The following is an 18,404-nucleotide window of genomic DNA, read 5'->3' on the forward strand; positions in this document are numbered from 1 at the left end:
GTGGTTGAAAATGCGGGGTTTCGCCACAAAGCACCTGTTTGAAGAAAACCAGAGAGTTGTTCTTAAACTGACAAGTCCACTTAAATTGATAACTGATGTCGCCACAAGGTGGAATAGTGCTCATGATATGATGGAGAGGTTTTTGCAACTGCAAGCTGCTGTGCATGCCACCCTGCTGTCACCTGCCCTAAATGTCGATGAAAGTGACATTGTCACTCTCAGCAGATCAGATCTGGCTAACGTGGAGGAAGTAGTGAAGACATTAAAACCAGTGAAGGATGCCACTGTTTTTATGTCAGAGGAGGGTAGTCCTACAGCTAGCCTCATTGCACCAGTATATGCCCAACTCCTCCAGAGCATGTCAGACAGTATTGGAGATCAACCACTGATCCGCGATGTGAAGAATGCTATCAAAACAGATCTCCTTAAACGTTACAACAGTGGGGCAGAGAAGAAGATCCTGTATACATCCTCTGCCCTGGATCCTCGCTTTAAGGGGTTACCTTTTCTGACAGAGGAGGAGAGATTGGATGTCTCAGCAGGAGTGACTTCAGAGGCTGCATCGCTGGGGGTAATTTAATTTCTACTTGAAAAACTTATGAAATAAATAATAATTTAATTCAATTGCAAAAACAATGTAAGGTTATAAGCAGCTACATTGTCAGTGAAATGTATAGACTGAGAAAAACAGTTAAAAAAGCAAGTGCTGCTGCCTAACTGCTGTTTTTTGCTCTTATTTGTTTTGTTCAAACACAGTATGAGAGAAGACAGAGGACAAAAGCAGATGAAGCGCATGGCAAAACAGGAAGTTTAGGATCCAATGAAGAATTGCTGTCTGTGGATGACAATGTGTCAGACTCAGCAGGCCCCTCTGCTCCCAAAAGAAGGGCCTCATCATCACTCATCAGTTTGCTGGGACCTGCTTTCAATGACATCAGTGAACCTGCAGTACAAAGTAAGACCACCGATGCCAGTGCTGAGGAGGAAGTGGACTTGTACTGTAGATCCCCAGCGGTGTCTCTCTCTGAGGATCCCTTGGACTGGTGGCTTCGACATAAGGGCACATTTCCTCTCCTCTCTAGGTTGGCAAAGAGATACTTGTGCATCCCAGGGAGAGAGTGTTCTCCACTGCAGGAGATGTTATCACTGCAAAACGAAGTGCTCTCAAACCGGACCATGTCGATCAGCTTGTGTTCTTGCAAAAGAACCTTGAAATTCCCAAATGCTGAACAGTGAGAAGTTATGATGTAGGCTTAGGTCAAACTATATATTTCCTCACTCTGAAGAAACAGATTGTTGTTGATAGTTATGTTGAACTTAGACCGAAGATGTCGTTTGCACAAATTTGGTAGTAGGCTAAGCCTACACTTTTTTTATTTTTGTTTACATTACAATGTATTTCACATCTTGATATTTTGTTGTATGCAGCTGATGTGACTGCAAGATAGGATTCTCATCTCAGGTTTGTCTTAAAGCTGCTAATCTGCTATTTTGTTGTGAATAGTTGCACTTTTGACTTTAATACTTGAAAAAAGTTTGACAGTGATAAGTGGTTACTGTGTGTTGCACTGAATATTTTTATTGCTGGGTGCCTGTTACACTAGTGTGACTGTGATTACTGATTAATGTTTGCACAGGAGTTCAGGAAGTGCTGCTATTTTACTGTGTGTAAAAAACACTTATGGTCACTTCTGGAAAAAGTTGGCTGTTATTGCCCTATTTAATTTCAAATGGTTTTAACGCAGAGAGAGAAAAGAAAAAAATCTCAAAGCACTAAAAGCAGTGATTTATTTTCTTTTTTAGGTTTAAAATGCCATATTACCCAATACACCCTGTACCATTTTATTTTATTTTATGACATTTATGTCAAAGATACAGGAGAGTGATAGTACACACATAGCAGCCAATAAAATCTTTTGTTTAATGTCTGACTGCTTCAGTGCTTGTATTGCCTCATGACTGATGAAAATTTGCCTTGTTGTGTGCAGTAGAATTTCGATGCATTGCAATGCATCGTAGAATCGAATCGAATTGAATCGTTACCTGGTGAATCGCAATTGAATCGAATTGTGAGGGCAGTGCTAATGCACACCCCTATGGTGGGATAATATGAAATATGAAATAAGTAAATGCACTAAGGTATATAGTAGGTTGGTGCAAAAAGCCAAAAAAAAGCTGAAGAAAATAGAACAAGAAGAGATTTAAAGGAAGAGCAAAATAAGGATGGAAAAGATCCACTAAGGATAATACATTTGGAGGAGAAAATAAAAGAAATAGAAGAAAGGAAATGTAAAGGAGCGATGGTAAGAAGTAGAGCAAAGTATATAGTAGAAGGGGAAAAGTGTACAAAATTCTTTTTTAACATGGAGAAAAACAGACAAAGATCAGGACTGATAAAAGAGTTAAAAGGTAAAAATGGAGAAAAAGTAACAGAACCACAAGATATATTAATGGAAATAAAAGAATTTTATGAAGAATTATTTAGAAGTGAGCGACTGGATCAAGAAGATAAAGATTTTTTTGAGGGAAGCATTAAAACAATAGTAGATGAGGATGACAAAAAGTTAGCTGAGAAGTAAATTGAAAATGAGGAAATCGAAGAGGCAATAATGCAATTGAGTAATGGGAAGAGTCCAGGAAGAGATGGGATACCCAATAAATTTTACAAGATTTTTAGCAAGGCTTTGATACCGATTTTGAAAGAAGTTTACGATGAAATTTTTAAAAGAGATGAAATTAGTACATTTATGGGGATAGGGTTGATTAAATTAATTTATAAAAAAAGAGGAGACAAAAAAGATCTAAGGAACTATAGGCCAATAACAATGTTAAACGGTGATTTTAAAATTTTGGCAAAGATTTTAGCCAATAGATTAAAATTGATCTTACCAAACATAATTCGGACAAACCAAGCATATGCAATTAAGGGAAGAGATATCACGGATACTATTAGTAGTATAAGAGATGCTGTGAGTTTCATGATAGCAGAAAAGAAAAAAGGTTACGTGATTAGTGTGGATTTGGAGAAAGCCTTCGATAGAGTGGAGCACCCTTTTTTGATCTGCCTTTGAAATTAACAGACACCTGCTCATTGGTTCCTCTTGTACAGTGTTTAGAGGAAATCAAGGCATGGATGGCAGTAAATTTTCTTATTTTTAATGAAAATAAAACAGAAGTTATATTGTTTGGGCCAGGGGGTAATTGTAAGCCATCAGATTTTGAACTTGGTGAACTGAATTCATTTGTGAGGCCTCATGTCAAGAACTTGGGTGTTATCATGGATTGTGATTTTAAACTTGAAAAACAGATTAATTCTGTAATTAAATCTAGTTTTTTTCAACTGAGACAACTCACCAAGGTGAAACCTTTCCTGTCTTTTAAAGATTTTCAAAGAGTTGTGCATCTTTTTATCTCAAGTCGCCTTGATTACTGTAATGGCCTCTATACAGGTATTAGTCAGGCTTCTCTCTCTAGACTGCAAATGGTCCAGAATGCGGCAGCTCGCCTGTTGACAGGCACACGAAAGCGGGAACACATCACTCCCATTTTAGCATCTCTCCACTGGTTACCTGTTCACTACAGGACACAATTTAAGATTTTAGTACTTGTTTTTAAATCTTTAAATGGCCTAGCACCAAGGTATCTCTCTGATATGATCAATCTTTATGCCCCGACAAGAGCACTTAGGTCTGCTGATCATTTGCTTCTAGTTGTCCCACGTGTTAGGTTGAAGAGCAGGGGTGACCGAGCATTTGCAGTAATGGCACCGAGGCTTTGGAATAGCTTACCTCTCTATATTAGACAGGCTCGAACTCTTGCTGCTTTTAAATCGGACCTAAAAACTTATTTATATGGTTTGGCATTTGATGCTATGTGAGAGCTGCATTCTTTTATTGTTTTACTGTCTCTTGATGTTTTTCTGTTATGGTGTTAACTGTTTGTATCTTTGATATTTTATTCTGCTCGTGTACAGCACTTTGGGGAACACTTGCTGTTTTTAAAAAGTGCTTTATAAATAAACTTTGACTTTGACTTTGACCCTTTCTTATTTGGGATCTTGAAGCAGTATGGGTTTGGGGAAAATTTCATTAAATGGATAAAGATCCTATACAAAGACATACAAAGTCAGATTAAATGTAATGGATTTGTGACAGTGACTTTTAAATTAACAAGATCCATAAGACAAGGATGCCCATTATCAGCTTTGTTGTATAGTTTAGTGGCAGAATCTTTGGGGTTGGCAGTAAAAGAGGAAACGGGAATTAAGGGAATAGAAATAAAAGGATTTGAAGAATTACAGAAGGTTTATCAATATGCCGACGATACGACTTTAATAGTAAGAGATGTGGATGATGTAAGAAAAGCAATGACTATAATTGAAAGGTATTGTAAGGGAACCGGAGCTAAAGTAAATATACAAAAAAAAAACGTTTTTTTATGAGTATAGGTGACGTAGGAGAAAAGGTACAAAAATTCTATTCTTTTAAAGAAGAAGACAATGTGAAAATATTAGGGGTTTGGATTGGAAAGAACGAAAAAGTATGTAGAGACTTGATGTGGGAAGAAGTGGTTGGGAAAATGGAAAGGATTTTAAACTATTGGAAAATAAGAGGACTAACATTAAAAGGTAAGGTATTGGCATTTAATGCATTAGTGCTTGCAAAAATGTGGTATGTTTTAGGGGTGGTGCCAATGCCCACATGGATTGATAAAAGGATTAAAAATGCAGGAGTTAACTTTATTTGTGATTCTAAACCACCCAAAATAGCATACAATACAATAATAGGAGCAGTGGGGGACGGTGGATTAGGGTTGCAAGACCCAGAGTTAAAGAAAAAGAGTTAAAGAGTTAGAATTAAAACAGTGAAGAAGTTTTTTAATGAAGAGAATAAGGCTGAATGGAAGAAAACTATGAGCTTTTATTTAAACAGGTGTGGGAATATGGAAATAGGGAATAATATATTGTGTATGAATTTGAAACAAGAAATGTTAAAAAGAATCCCAGAGTTTTATAAAGAAGTGTTGGAGGCATGGAAATAATTTTTACCCAATGTATGCTTTAAACTGGAAAGGAGGGATGAATTTTAAATCAGCCACTGTTCTTAAATGAAAACATTTTATATAAAGGAAAATCCTTATTTTTTAAAACTTGGATTGAGGCTGGCTTTAAAAAGCACGAGATGTGTTATATGAAGTGAAGGAGGGATTTTTACCAATACAAGCCATTATTGATGGAGTGGCAGAAATTAAAGAAGATTTTAATGTCAATACTTTAACGCAACAGTATGAACAAGTGAAAGAAGCAATACCAAATGAATGGTTGAAACAAATAGATAAGAATGAGAAAGAGAAAGAAGGGAACAGAATGAAAGTTGTTGTAAAAGGATCGAAAGATACGGAAAATTTATGTTCAAAATCTGTGAAGGACTTTTATGCTCATTTCAGAAAGAATGTGTTTAAAGAACCAATAGCAATTAAATTCTGGAAAAATGTTTTTATTGATTTGTATGAAAAGAGACTATGGAAAAACTTAAGTAAATGGTATATGGATGTGAAAATGGAAAATCTTGACTTTAAGATAAGACACAACATAGTTTTTACTAGGGTGAAACTGCACCAAACGAGGTTAATTGAAGACTCGATATGCAAAGTATGTAATGAAAGACATGAAGGGAACACATGTTTTTATTATGTAATGAAATACAAACTTTTAAAGAAAGATTGAAAAAGGTAATCACAGTTTTTATGGGAGATAATAAAAGTGAAATTGATGATGAACAAGAATAGAATTGTGTCTTTTTATTTGGAGTAAATGAAAAATGTAAAAATCAAAATATTGTGAATGTGTTTCTAACTGTTGCAAGATATGCGATTTGGGTAAGGAGGAACATGGCTACAGAAAAAAAAGGAAAAGTGGAATTATGGACTTATTTTACAAAAAAACTGACTATGTGTAATAAGGCATTGGAAGCATATTGTCTTGAAGAAAGAAAGAATCAGATTTTTGAGAAGATAAAAATAATCCTTATGTAATTATGACTGAAAACGGCTTCCAATTGAAACTGTAAAATTGTAAACAATTTTGAGATTGTGATGTGTAGACAAGAATAAGAAAATGGTGATGGGTTTAGGAATTAAAGAATGTACAAATGTAATTTACTGTATGTTTTAAAAGTTTTTCTAAAAAAAAAAAAGCACGCCCGCTCTCGTCTGATCTCGGAAGCCAAGCAGGGTCGGGCCTGGTAAGAACTTGGATGGGAGACCGCCTGGGAATACCAGGTGTTGTAAGCATTTAATTAATTTATTATAAAAAAAGCACACCTGCTCTCGTCTGATCTCGGAAGCCAAGCAGGGTCGGGCCTGGTTAGTACTTGGATGGGAGACCGCCTGGGAATGGCTCATGACCCCTGCAAGTACATATTGCTCAACCCTGGGATCGATCGAAAGTGATCAAAACGGATGGTGTCAACTACTGAAGTGTTATTTACATAAATTGTACATTTACATGCCTAATTTATTAAAATCCACTAATCTGTTGAATGTTTTGTTTATTATTTTCATAGGTTGATTTGATGTAGCTGATGAGATTCATATAGTCAAGTGAAAAAGTGTGCAAGTGTTAAATTTTTTGGGCTGAATTAAGAAAGGTTAGCCAGATTATTAATTGTACTGTATTAATTTACTCTCATTTTGTCTCGAAGACTTTTAATTGCTTAAATGTTTTTTTTTACACTATCCCACCCCTTCTGAAACCCAAGCATACAGTACAGAGACTCCAACACACTTGAAATACCTTTACAACTTTTATTTTTCACCCAGAATGTGTTTCATTTAAAAAGCAATGCATGAAAACACAAGTAAACAAGATCTGTTTAGTTTAAACGTCTCTCACCACAGATCTACGAGCGAGAACACGAGACAGAATGAGAGACAAACATTTACTACCATTTGCAAACATTTAGTTAATCATGGAGCTGACAGACATACAAACATCACAAGGACACACACACATAAATAACATTAATAAGAATCAAAAACACTTAAAGGTGTAACAGAGGATTTTCTCGAATTTTAGAAAAGAACCACCTTCTCCACTTTTTAAAAAAATGCAATTGCGCAACACTCCTGATTGACAACTAAGAGGACCAATAGTCTTGATGATCCACCTGGAAAAAGAAAATCCTCTGCAATACCTTTAACAATTAAAAACACAAACTTGTACTTAAGATAAAAATTAACAATTGGTTTGTACAGGCCAAAGCCCGGTTTATCCAAACAGGATTATCCAAAAACTCAGATCACCAATCAACAAATAAAGGCTCAAGCAATTCCTGTCTGTTACATTTTTTTGTGTGTTTTTCTTTGGCAAACTTTTGTTAAACATAAGCAGACAAAGACATACAAACATCACAAAGACATGAAGCTGACAAAGACAAACAAACAACACGCATGACAAAAACACAGATTATCTGAACATGAACAACCACTAAAGGGTATGTAAACTGATTGTGTTAGGTCGGAACTGATTAAGGTTAAAATTAATGAGGTTAGATTGGCCTTGATATTGAAGATAGGCCAGAACATGTTTGTATAAAAAAAAAGATACTACAAAGTGCACTTTAACAGCAACATAAATCATAATAAAAACAAATACAAGAACATTCTTAAGCAAAACTGTAAAGTGCATTTTTTTTACTTTTGAACTATATAAATAAATAGATTGTACTTGCTGAAGCACTTAAAAAAACAAACAAACAAACAAACAAACAAACAAGCCTTTTTCTCTCTCATACAGATGGCACAGGAGAAGTGGCATCACACAGGTAAGTTATTTACACAGTTATTTATAGTTATTTACACAGTTCTCCTCTTTTCTAACTCGTACACCACATTGTCAAACCCAGATGTGGTGGATTTCCCAGTGTATGGACAGTAGGAAAATATCTTCTGGGTGCTTTCAGCCACTTTGTCCTTGGAAGGTGTGTACCTCTTCCACTGTCCACCACAATTAGCCATGTGGCAAGCCCCACATGGCCGCAAGGACTTGTTTGGCATGAATGCCTTGACTGTTGGTGCTGGAGGTACAAAGCTCCTGGCTGCACGATGGCCCACGAACCAAGACGGGGGAACCTGCGGCTGTGCGGGGAAAACCAGCAGTATGGGTGCTGTCGATACGGGGGGATCCATAGGTGGGCACAGCAGGCTTTGGCCGGAGGTGGGTGGACGCAGCAGGCCTTGGCAGAATGGTGGTGGGCGCAGCAGGCTTTGGCCGAGTGGAGGAGGACGACGCCATGGGCTGAACGGGCTGGTTCACAGAAGACACAGGCTTTGGCTCTTCAACAAATAATCTGGAAATATAAAATAAACATGTAATGAGTATTGATATGACATGTGTGCTATTTGCTTTCCACAGCCAACAGGTGAAACAAAGTGCTTATGACAACTTACCTCCGCTTCTCACCACGCCTTTTTCCAGCCTCGTGATGAACGTGCTGGTATTGGACCTGAGGCCGATCTGGCGTTGTGAGGGATGTTGGCAGCACAGGAGCTTCCGGGAACGGTGCATCAGACAGCACTTTCAGGTGAGGCATCACCTTCGACAGTACCATCACCCCGTAGTTGGCATTTTTCTCCTCCGTGGGGGTGAAGGTCAAAAAGGACTTGGCGTTCAAGTTGGGCAGTGGAGTGGCGAGACCGCCGAGGATGGGGTTGTCTCGGACTCGCTCTGCAATCCTCTTATACTGTCCCTTCAAAGAAGCCGTGACCTGGCTGGGGGAGGTTAGCTGATTGTCCGGTGCTCGGTTCTTCAGCATCTTGGAGGAGGAGGTAGAGCAGTCGACTGTCCTCGGTCACATGTGCCGCCTGAGCGTACCTCATGCAGCAAACTTGGTCTTCTGGGCTGTTCTGAATCCGTTGTCACTGAAAATGATATCATGACATTTTGTGTAGGTGTGCTACATGTTTAATTATCCATTTCATCATAGGTTTCAACTGTTATTGAACTCACCGACAGCAGTTGTTGTCCTCGTACACAACCTTTGGAGCAGGAGCGTTGGCACGGCAAAAGCGGGCGACCAGACCTCTGGCCATGTGTGCGTAACACCGCTCGGACCCGGACTCCACCACCACCGTGGTCAAGAACTGACCCCACTCATTCAGCACGCTGGTGACGTACTGCATGGTGCCCTGGCCGTCGTTTAGGGCTGCACGATTCAGAGAAAAAATCTAATTGCGATTTTTCTTATCAAAATTGCGATTCGCGATTTAAAGTGCGATTCATTAGTATATAATAAAAGAGCTACATCCATGTTTGTTGTGGTGGTTTTAATAGCACCAAAGAAAGATGCTGTGCTACTGTTTATTTAAAACCTCTTAAACATTGTACCAAGTTCTCTGCAGGACTTTGCTCTTTTGCAGACAAACTTTTTTTATCTAAGAACATTAAAATACACTTTAACAAAAATGTATTGAAAGTTTTATTTAAAATAACATATAGGCCAATGTATTTTGGCTGTCACTAAAACAATGCTTCTGACAAGCAAATGTTTAGTTTTTTCTTTTAATCATAAGACTATACTCATCTTGTTTTACTTTTCAGGCATCTGTAATAAATGTAAATATATTAGTTATTAGAATCTATGATTTAACATAAGCAAAAAATACAAATAAAACACTGCACAGTCCTCACTGTATGATTTTAAATGTGGAGCTGCAGAAGCTTGTTCAGTTAAGAGTAAGGAGTGATTTTAATTTTTGGTGTGTAATAAACATTTCTGACACAGAAAGCACCAGGTTACTGTCACTTTAAGACACAAGACAGCTTTAAAACTGCTCTGCTTCAATATACTGATAAACATCCAGCTGTTTATGTCCACTTAGACGAGAAAGAAAACTTAAGTTTAGTGATCACGCGTGTGCTGACTGCTCTCTGTGTGCGCGCTTCATGAACCCTAGTGCCTGTAAATATTCAAAGCGGTGCAGATGTGCGCGTGCAAGAAAGTATAATGTACCTCTTTCGTCTGCTGTGTTCTGGGCTTTAATGAAAGCTCCTTATAGTCTGATGAGGCGCATGTCATTGTTTGCGATGCATGACGAGAAACGGACGTATATAAACCTTTCTTTAAGTCCAACATTACACAAAAGGGAAATGTTCTCGCGCATTTCTGTCCTTTCATTTGCCGGTTAATGAGTTATAATGGGTTTTAAAAATGACTGAATCCAAAATCTGACAACTTCATGACATTCCGCGTTGTGCAGTTAATTCCATTTGTATGCATTTCGCGATTCTGTCCGTGTTTTCCGCATCGCGGAAATCATATGGCCGTACACTTTGTTGAGGAGTTGAACTGCTGCTCGCTCATGTTTTCCAAATGACGTTATCTGACGTGTAGTCAGCACCTCAGTGTTAATGCACTCTATTGGTTTAAACTGCATCAAATGTAAAATGCGCATGAAGCGAACTGTCAAAAACTGCGTACTAGATGATTGTTATATTTGATAGTTTTGAATCGAAATAATCGCATCTCTTGCGATTCAAAAATCGCATCCATTCACATCGCGATTTCGGTTTAAAAACGATTAATCGTGCAGCCCTACCGTCGTTGTAGATCTTCCCTTGAGAATCTATAAAAACAATGCAGAACATTCATTATGTGGTATTTTAACAGTCAGTCTGTTCCATATGATCACATTGATCATTGACAAGTTTACACTTCTAAAGCATATTTATTTACACAGTGAATTTCAACTCCACACTGTTGTAACAACATCTCTATGTTCTTAAGAAGTGAGTCTGATCACGTTTTTGAAGTATTTCCAGGGATTTTCAGGTCATTTCATCGGCGACTGGCAGCTCATTAATTCATTTTCAGTGCATTCGTTTAATATAAAACATATATTATTTAATATAAGCATATTTAAGCTTTACATTTCGAGTCCACAAAGTAATAATACATTTGTCAAGGTCTCAACATGTAAAACCAATAATCTGGTCGCATTTTCAACGCATTTCAGAGATCAAACCTAGCTATTTTAATGTAAACAAGTGGTGCTAGCCTAGTCAATCGGTGGTGTCAGTACGGCGCTAACGAGATATTATCATGTAAAACCTTGAATATCAGGCAAATTATCAAAAAACATATCGTGTTTCATTCACTACTTGGCACACAAATATAACAAACGTACCTGTGTGAGTAAATAAACACAGTCAAATCGCTCCTCAATGACACCGACTCCAATGTGAATATTTACCAGTCCTGAATAAATTAGATGACGTTTTCCGATCCTCGCTCAATGATTGGTCCGTTGAGCGCGAGCTCTGCTCAGCATTGCTCAACCATTGGCTGATCGCTGCTCAGCATTGCTCAACCATTGGCTGATCGCTGCTCAGCTCTGCTCAACCATTGGACGGCTGACGATCGCTTAGGTACTTGGAGGGGAACTTGCTTGGGAATGCCAGGTGCTGTAAGCATTTAATTAATTTATTATTTATTTATGTCATTTTTTCCCATGAATGCATCCTTTCTGTAAGCGTTCACCGATGGCATGGCGTTGCCACATTTGTCTTGAAGTGTCTCTCGAATCGAGTCAGCACTCGTTTACAGCCACACCACCCTGAGCACGCCCACTCTCGTCTGATCTCGGAAGCCAAGCAGGGTCGGGCCTGGTTAGTACTTGGATGGGAGACCGCCTGGAAATACCAGGTGCTGTAAGCATTTAATTAAATAATTATTTATGTCATTTTTTCCCATGAATGCGTCCTTTCTGTAAGCGTTCACCGATGGCATGGCGTTGCCACATTTGTCTTGAAGTGTCTCTCGAATCGAGTCAGCACTGGTTTACAGCCACACCACCCTGAGCACCCCCACTCTTGTCTGATCTCGGAAGCCAAGCAGGGTCGGGCCTGGTTAGTACTTGGATGGGAGACTGCCTGGGAATACCAGGTGCTGTAAACATTTAATTAATTATTTATTTATTTATTTATGTAATTTTTTGTGAATGCATCCTTTCTGTAAACGTAGGCTAATGGCATGGCGTTGCCACATTAGTCTTGAAGTGTCTCTCGAATTGAATCAGCACTCGCTTACGGCCACACCACCCTCAGCACGCCCACTCTCGTCTGATCTCGGACGCCAAGCAGCGTCGGGCCTGGTTAGTACTTGGATGGGAGACCGCCTGGGAATACCAGGTGTTGTAAGCATTTAATTAATTATTTATTTATGTAATTTTTTGTGAATGCATCCTTTCTGTAAGCGTTCGCTGATGGCATGGCTATGCCACATGAGTCTTGAAGTGTCTCTCGAATTGAATCAACACTCGCTTACGGCCATACCACCCTGAGCACGCCCGCTCTCATCTGATCTCGGAAGCCAAGCAGGGTCGGGCCTGGTTAGTACTTACTCAACTAGGCACAGGAGTACAATCGAAACTGAAACCCATACGTCACCGTCACCATCTAATGCAGCAAGAGGTGGGGGGGGGCCTTGTCTGGCACACGGCCGGGGGCTGACACAATAACGTCCCGTTGAATATATTCCAAGCGGCCAATGACCGCACGTCCTCTTCCCTAGACAGGTGAAGATCTAGATGAAAAACAGTAGTTGTCACACATTAGTTTCACACACAACGTATGTATAGGCACCCAGGTCTCCCCGATCACCCTCGACTCTTCCTCTGCTGCTAGGTGGGCCGATGTCGCTACAGAACTCCTCACAGTACCTTACTTGGTGTTTCCGTCGAGCTCCTGCTGGACACAGTTACAGGGCGTAATTTGTTTGGCTGGGCACGCGCCGTCGTAGCGGCTCCCGATGGCATCCACAGGGGTTTAATCCCTCCTGAGGTGAGTACAAACTCAGCACAACACTTAAAGAGCTTTGTGTACTGTAAGGGACCAAGCAGCCAGAGGCAAAAAGAACACAGGTTTTCCAAACAAAGAAGGTTTATTCAAGGTCAAACTCATAAAAATGTTTAAATTAAATTTGAATAAAGAAATCCAAATCTGTGCTAACATAAACTAAGCAAACAAACTTAACACAAGAGTTCTAACCTGAACAAAAAAACCCACTCAAATGACACATGAGGGAACTTATATACACACCGGACTAGTCCATTACACACACACAGGGGATAACACAAAACACAATTTAAATAGATTTAAATAAATAAATTTTTACAAAAAATGTAAACCAATCAAATATGTTAAATAACAAAATTCAAAGTATGTTATCAAATTAGACCATTAGCCAATATACAAATTATATCAGACAAAAACAACAAACCATCATACATTCCCCCCAGCTAATTTCCAACATGGAATACTCCAGGAACTTAAAAGATGGTCGTTGTTGCCAGCCGGTCCTCTATAGACACGGACTTCCACAGGCATTCCACACAGCACTAAGCAGCAACACGTCTCCACTCCTCATACAGGTAACTTAAACTCAAAGAAATAAATATTAGAAAATAGGAAATAAACCACTAACTAGAAAGTGTGCACCCAAACTAGTTGGTGGTAAGAAATAATGCAAATGAAAAATAAACTTAAACAAAACAACTGTGTCTGTCATTTTCATTTATGGTCCTATAATATGAAGTGATCGGTAACAAATATTGCATTAAATACTAAAGAAACAAATTATGTAAACAGAAATGTGAATGTAATGTCATGTAGTTACCGCTCTAATGTGTGGCTGCATCAATGGCCATCACACTCCCCCCTCCTTCAGGAACCTCGCCAACACAGCGAGAGAGGTAGTCAGCCGTAACATTGGCCTTCCCTGGAACATACTGGACCACAAATCGAAAGGGCTGCATGGCCAAATACCATCGGGTAATTCTGCTATTGGTATCCTTCATCTTCTCCAGCCATTGTAGAGCCTTGTGGTCAGTTTCCACAATAAACTCCCCCCCCAACAGATAATATTTTAGAGAGTCTAAAGCCCACTTCAAGGCCAAACACTCCTTCTCGATTGTGGAATAACGGACCTCTCTAGGAAACAGTTTCCGGCTAATACAAGCCACAAGCCGTTGTTCACCTGGTGGGCCTTGCAGTAACGCTGCTCCAATACCCCGATCTGAGGCATCTGTTTGCACCACAAATTGTTGATTAAAGTCAGGGTTGTGCAAAATTGGGTCCTTACCCAGGGCATTCTGGATGTCTTGGAAAGCTTCCTTTGCACTTTCAGTCCACTGTAAGCGATTGGGGCATCGAGAACCCACCATATCAGTTAAGGCTGCTGCTCTGCCAGAGAAATTGGGAATAAATCTGTTATAAAAACCTGCCATTCCAAGAAATGATCTCAACTCCTTACGTGTCTGAGGAAGGGGACACTGTTGAATGGCTTGGATTTTTTTTACTTGAGGTCTAACTACCCCTTTTCCGATACTGTAGCCCAGATAGTCAACTTCTGTTCGGGCCACTGCACATTTCAGAGGATTGATGGTAAGGCCAGCTCGTTCGAGCCGCTGCAACACTTCTTGTAGATGTTCCAAGTGGTGCTCCCAAGTGTCACTGTAGATAACAATGTCATCCAAATATGCAGCTGTAAAGGATAGGCCATTCAATATGTAGTCCATTAACCTTTGAAAGGTGGCCGGAGCCCCATGCAAGCCAAAAGGCAAAAATTTAAAATGGAATAACCCCCAGGGGGTTCTGAAGGCTGTCAGCTCTTTAGACTGGGGAGTAAGAGGGATTTGCCAATATCCCTTAGCAAGATCAATGGTCGTCAGATATTTACTTTGACCTACACGGTCAATCAGGTCACTTATACGTGGGGTTGGATAGGAGTCAAACTTGGAGACAGAGTTAAGGTAACAGAAATCAATACAGAATCTTAAAGTTCCATCTTTTTTTGGAACTAGAACCACCGGATGGCACCACTCACTTTTTGATGGCTCAATGATTCCCAAGGTCAGCATTAGATCAATCTCTTTCCTCAGAGCAATCTGTAAGCGCTCAGGTATACGGTAACTCTTCCTTCTGGCGACTGCATCACTTGTCAACACGATATCATGCTCAATCAATTTTGTGGCTCCTGGAAACTCAGAAAAAAGTTCAGGATGGGAAAGAGCTCTCACCTGTGATTGACGATCCTTTGGCAAGTGATCCAGGTTAACACATTCTGAAACCTGCTGAGGCAGATATTGTTCCTCCAGTTCTTCCTCTTCTGCCACCTGTTGAATCATCATAACCTGAGATTCTCTCTCTGGGCGAGAAATCCACTCCTTGAGCAAATTAACATGCAACACTCTACTAGGCCGATCTCGGCCTGGGGTGGCAATTTCATATGTAGTGGGTCCCAGCTTTCGCTTGATCTCAAACGGACCCTGCCATTTCGCCAACAATTTGCTCTCATTGCTTGGTAACATTACTAGCACTTTCTGACCTGGATTGAAACTCCGTTCAACAGCTGACCGATCATACCATGACTTCTGATATCTCTGTGCTTCAGCCATGTGAGCTTGGGCCAGTTTCGTCATTGCCTCCAATCGCTCCCTCATCTGCACAACATAAGAGATAACATTTACAGAGTTCTGACTACCCTGGGTTCCTTCCCAGTGTTCTCGAAGCAGTGTTAAAGGGCCTCTCACATTACGTCCATACAATAGCTCAAAAGGAGAGAACCCAGTGGATGCTTGGGGCACTTCCCTGTATGCAAACAGGAGGTAAGGCAACCACTGGTCCCAATCTTTACCTGACTCACTAATGAACTTGCGCAGCATTTGCTTGAACGTTTGGTTAAAGTGCTCTGTGAGGCCATCAGTTTGGGGATGGTAAGGTGTGGTTCGTAAACTTTTAATCCCCAAAAGCTTATACACCTGCTTAAGAAGAGTAGACATAAAGTTGGTGCCTTGGTCTGTAAGGATTTGACAAGGGAAACCAACTCTGGAAAAGAGTTGTATCAGACAGGTTGCTACATACTTGGCTTTAATGGACTTCATCGGGAACACTTCTGGATATCTAGTTGCATAATCAGTTATGACAAGCATGAATCGATTTCCAGCTTTACTCCTTTCCACAGGTCCAACAATATCCATACCCAATCTCTCAAATGGTGTGCTAATGACAGGTAAAGGTTGTAGCGGAACTCGGTTCGGTCCTCTCATTGAAACTTTCTGACACTGAGAGCAACTCTTACAATACTGGGTGACATCCCTCTTTAATCCTGGCCAATAAAAATGCTTCTTTATTCGGGCTAGGGTCTTATGTCTTCCTAGGTGGCCAGCCCAGGGAATCGAATGACTCAACCTGAGGATTACATCCCGGACACATTGTGGCACTACAAGCTGGTTTGTGGACCCCACTTGACGATAAAGAATTCCTTGTTGGAGTAAATACCGTTCAGCAGAATCAGGATAATCACTCTTGTTTATTGCCACCTGCTGCGCTTTCTTCAAGTATGTAGCGAGGCCACTATCCTCCTGCTGGAGCTGACCAATATTAGTGGGTAACTGGAAACTCTCGAACAAATCACATACTGTATTAGCAGACATTCTAGAAGCGTTATGCGCCAACTTATCCTGCTGTCGTTGCCTACGTGACTTCCGGGGCTTGGGAGGTTCTACCTCCATGTCCACATCGAAGAAAGGTAACACACTGAGTGCCGACATCGGTTCCTCTTCCTGGTTTGCTTTTGATCTGGTGACTACCATATTACAAACTTGTTCAGGCTGCAATAAATCTAAAAGCACTGGCAAATCGTTTCCCAGAATCACTGGATATGGCAAATTATCTGCCACACCTACATCTAGGAGATAAGTCTGTCCTTGTACTTTAAGGTAAATATCTGCTGTAGGTAACATCCTCTCATCGCCATGGACACAACATATACGTGTAGTTTCACCATGATTAATCAAGGCAGGTGAGACAAACTGTCTATGAACCAATGTCTGGTCACTGCCAGTATCCACTAAAGCCTGCCGTTCTCACCATTTAGCTCTACAGTAGTCATTTTCAAGGCCGGTCCATGTTTCACTGGCACTACGCTTGTTCTGGGCACATAACACATGTGAGAGAGCTTGGCCACATTCTGGGGACACATAGGCTTAGTATGGCCCTCCTGACCACACAGATAGCATATAGGCACCTTTTTGAACTGTTTAAATGGCATTAATTCCTGCTTTCATCCTACAGGAGGCTTACCGGAAAAGCTGTGCTGAGTCTGGTGAGAGACGTTGGGCTTACGAAATTCCTTGCCTCCCCGGCAACTCCATGGCTGACTCCTTCCCCTTGCAGCCACGAACACATCTGCTAAGGATGCCGCTTCGGCAGCAGTTTCTGGGGCTCGCTCACGGATCTATACCTGGAGCTCGGGAGATCACATTCGGAGATACTGTTCAAGAATAATCATTTCTCCAATTTGCTCATTCGTTTTACCTTTAGGTCGAATCCATTTTCCATACAGTTCCTTCAACCTAGCATACAACTCTTTGGGACTCTCTGATGGCTGGATTTCCAAAGACCGAAACCTTTGTCGGTATGTTTCTTCATTAATATCATACTTCCTAAGAATAGCTGCTTTAACACTATCATAGTCTAAGGAGTGATCAATGTCCATATGTACATATGCGGCTCGAGCTTTACCCGTCAATAATGGGATTAAGCGGAAAGCCCAGTCAGCTTTAGGCCAACAACAAGTAGTAGCAATTCTCTTAAATTTATCAAGAAATGCTCAACATCATCAGAATCACTTAATTTCTCTAGTTTGGCTTCTTTAGTTAATGACTGACCTTTACTGTCCGGTTGCTGACTGGAATTATGATCTCCAGAGCATATGTCCTCAGGAAGTGAATCCACTATGGGAGTGAGCGGAGTAGTCCGAGCTTGCACCTCCATTTGAAGCATGCTAAACTGATGCTGCAAGGCTTTGAATCGTCGTTCTTGTTCCTTGAGTTCTTGAGCCCGCATATCTTCACGAGCATTCGTTTGTGCCATGTGCGCTCGAAACAAATTAGTCAGATCTGCAAGCGTTGGCTCCCGACCTTGTGTCTCCTCTACTATTCCTGTCTCATCCTTCTCCATAGTTTCTGCCTCTTCCTTGTGTGTTTCTACTAATAAGGTCTTCTAAGGCCCTTTCCTTATAGGCCGACTCATTACTCAACAACAAGTGAGGGGGAAAAAATTTTTGGAACCTGTGGCCTCTGCTGGCATATCCCACCGCTGCCACCATATGTAAGGGACCAAGCAGCCAGAGGCAAAAAGAACACAGGTTTTCCAAACAAAGAAGGTTTATTCAAGGTCAAACTCTTAAAAATGTTTAAATTAAATTTGAATAAAGAAATCCAAATCTGTGCTAACATAAACTAAGCAAACAAACTTAACACAAGAGTTCTAACCTGAACAAAAAAACCCACTCAAATGACACATGAGGGAACTTATATACACACCGGACTAGTCCATTACACAC

General features: G+C 40.4%; 1 protein-coding gene and 3 pseudogenes across 1 annotated transcript; 3 read left to right on the forward strand and 1 right to left on the reverse strand.

Moving 5' to 3' along the window:
• Positions 1-8,008: 8,008 nt before the first annotated feature.
• LOC141280617 (uncharacterized) lies at positions 8,009-9,192 on the reverse strand. Its single transcript, XM_073811738.1, has 3 exons — positions 9,008-9,192; positions 8,449-8,919; positions 8,009-8,348 (listed from the first exon to the last, which is right to left on the reverse strand). Exons 2-3 carry the CDS (start codon positions 8,811-8,813, stop codon positions 8,009-8,011), a joined length of 705 nt encoding a protein of 234 aa, XP_073667839.1. The 5' UTR covers positions 8,814-8,919; positions 9,008-9,192.
• A 2,403-nt stretch (positions 9,193-11,595) lies between these two features.
• Positions 11,596-11,714, forward strand: LOC135784427 (5S ribosomal RNA; annotated as a pseudogene).
• Positions 11,715-11,835: 121 nt separating this feature from the next.
• On the forward strand, positions 11,836-11,954 carry LOC135784558 (5S ribosomal RNA; annotated as a pseudogene).
• Positions 11,955-12,080: 126 nt separating this feature from the next.
• On the forward strand, positions 12,081-12,199 carry LOC135784679 (5S ribosomal RNA; annotated as a pseudogene).
• The last annotated feature ends 6,205 nt before the right edge of the window (positions 12,200-18,404 follow it).

Source organism: Paramisgurnus dabryanus, chromosome 2, assembly GCF_030506205.2.
Source record: "Paramisgurnus dabryanus chromosome 2, PD_genome_1.1, whole genome shotgun sequence".
NCBI classification, from domain to species: domain Eukaryota; kingdom Metazoa; phylum Chordata; class Actinopteri; order Cypriniformes; family Cobitidae; genus Paramisgurnus; species Paramisgurnus dabryanus.

Bases quoted from the DNA above. Each gene is read 5' to 3' on its own strand.
- LOC141280617 (XM_073811738.1), bottom strand. From the start codon at position 8,813: ATGCTGAAGAACCGAGCACCGGACAATCAGCTAACCTCCCCCAGCCAG. The intron at 8,349-8,448 runs GTAAGTTGTCAT...TTATATTTCCAG, and splicing joins AGGCGTGGTGAGAAGCGGAG to ATTATTTGTTGAAGAGCCAA.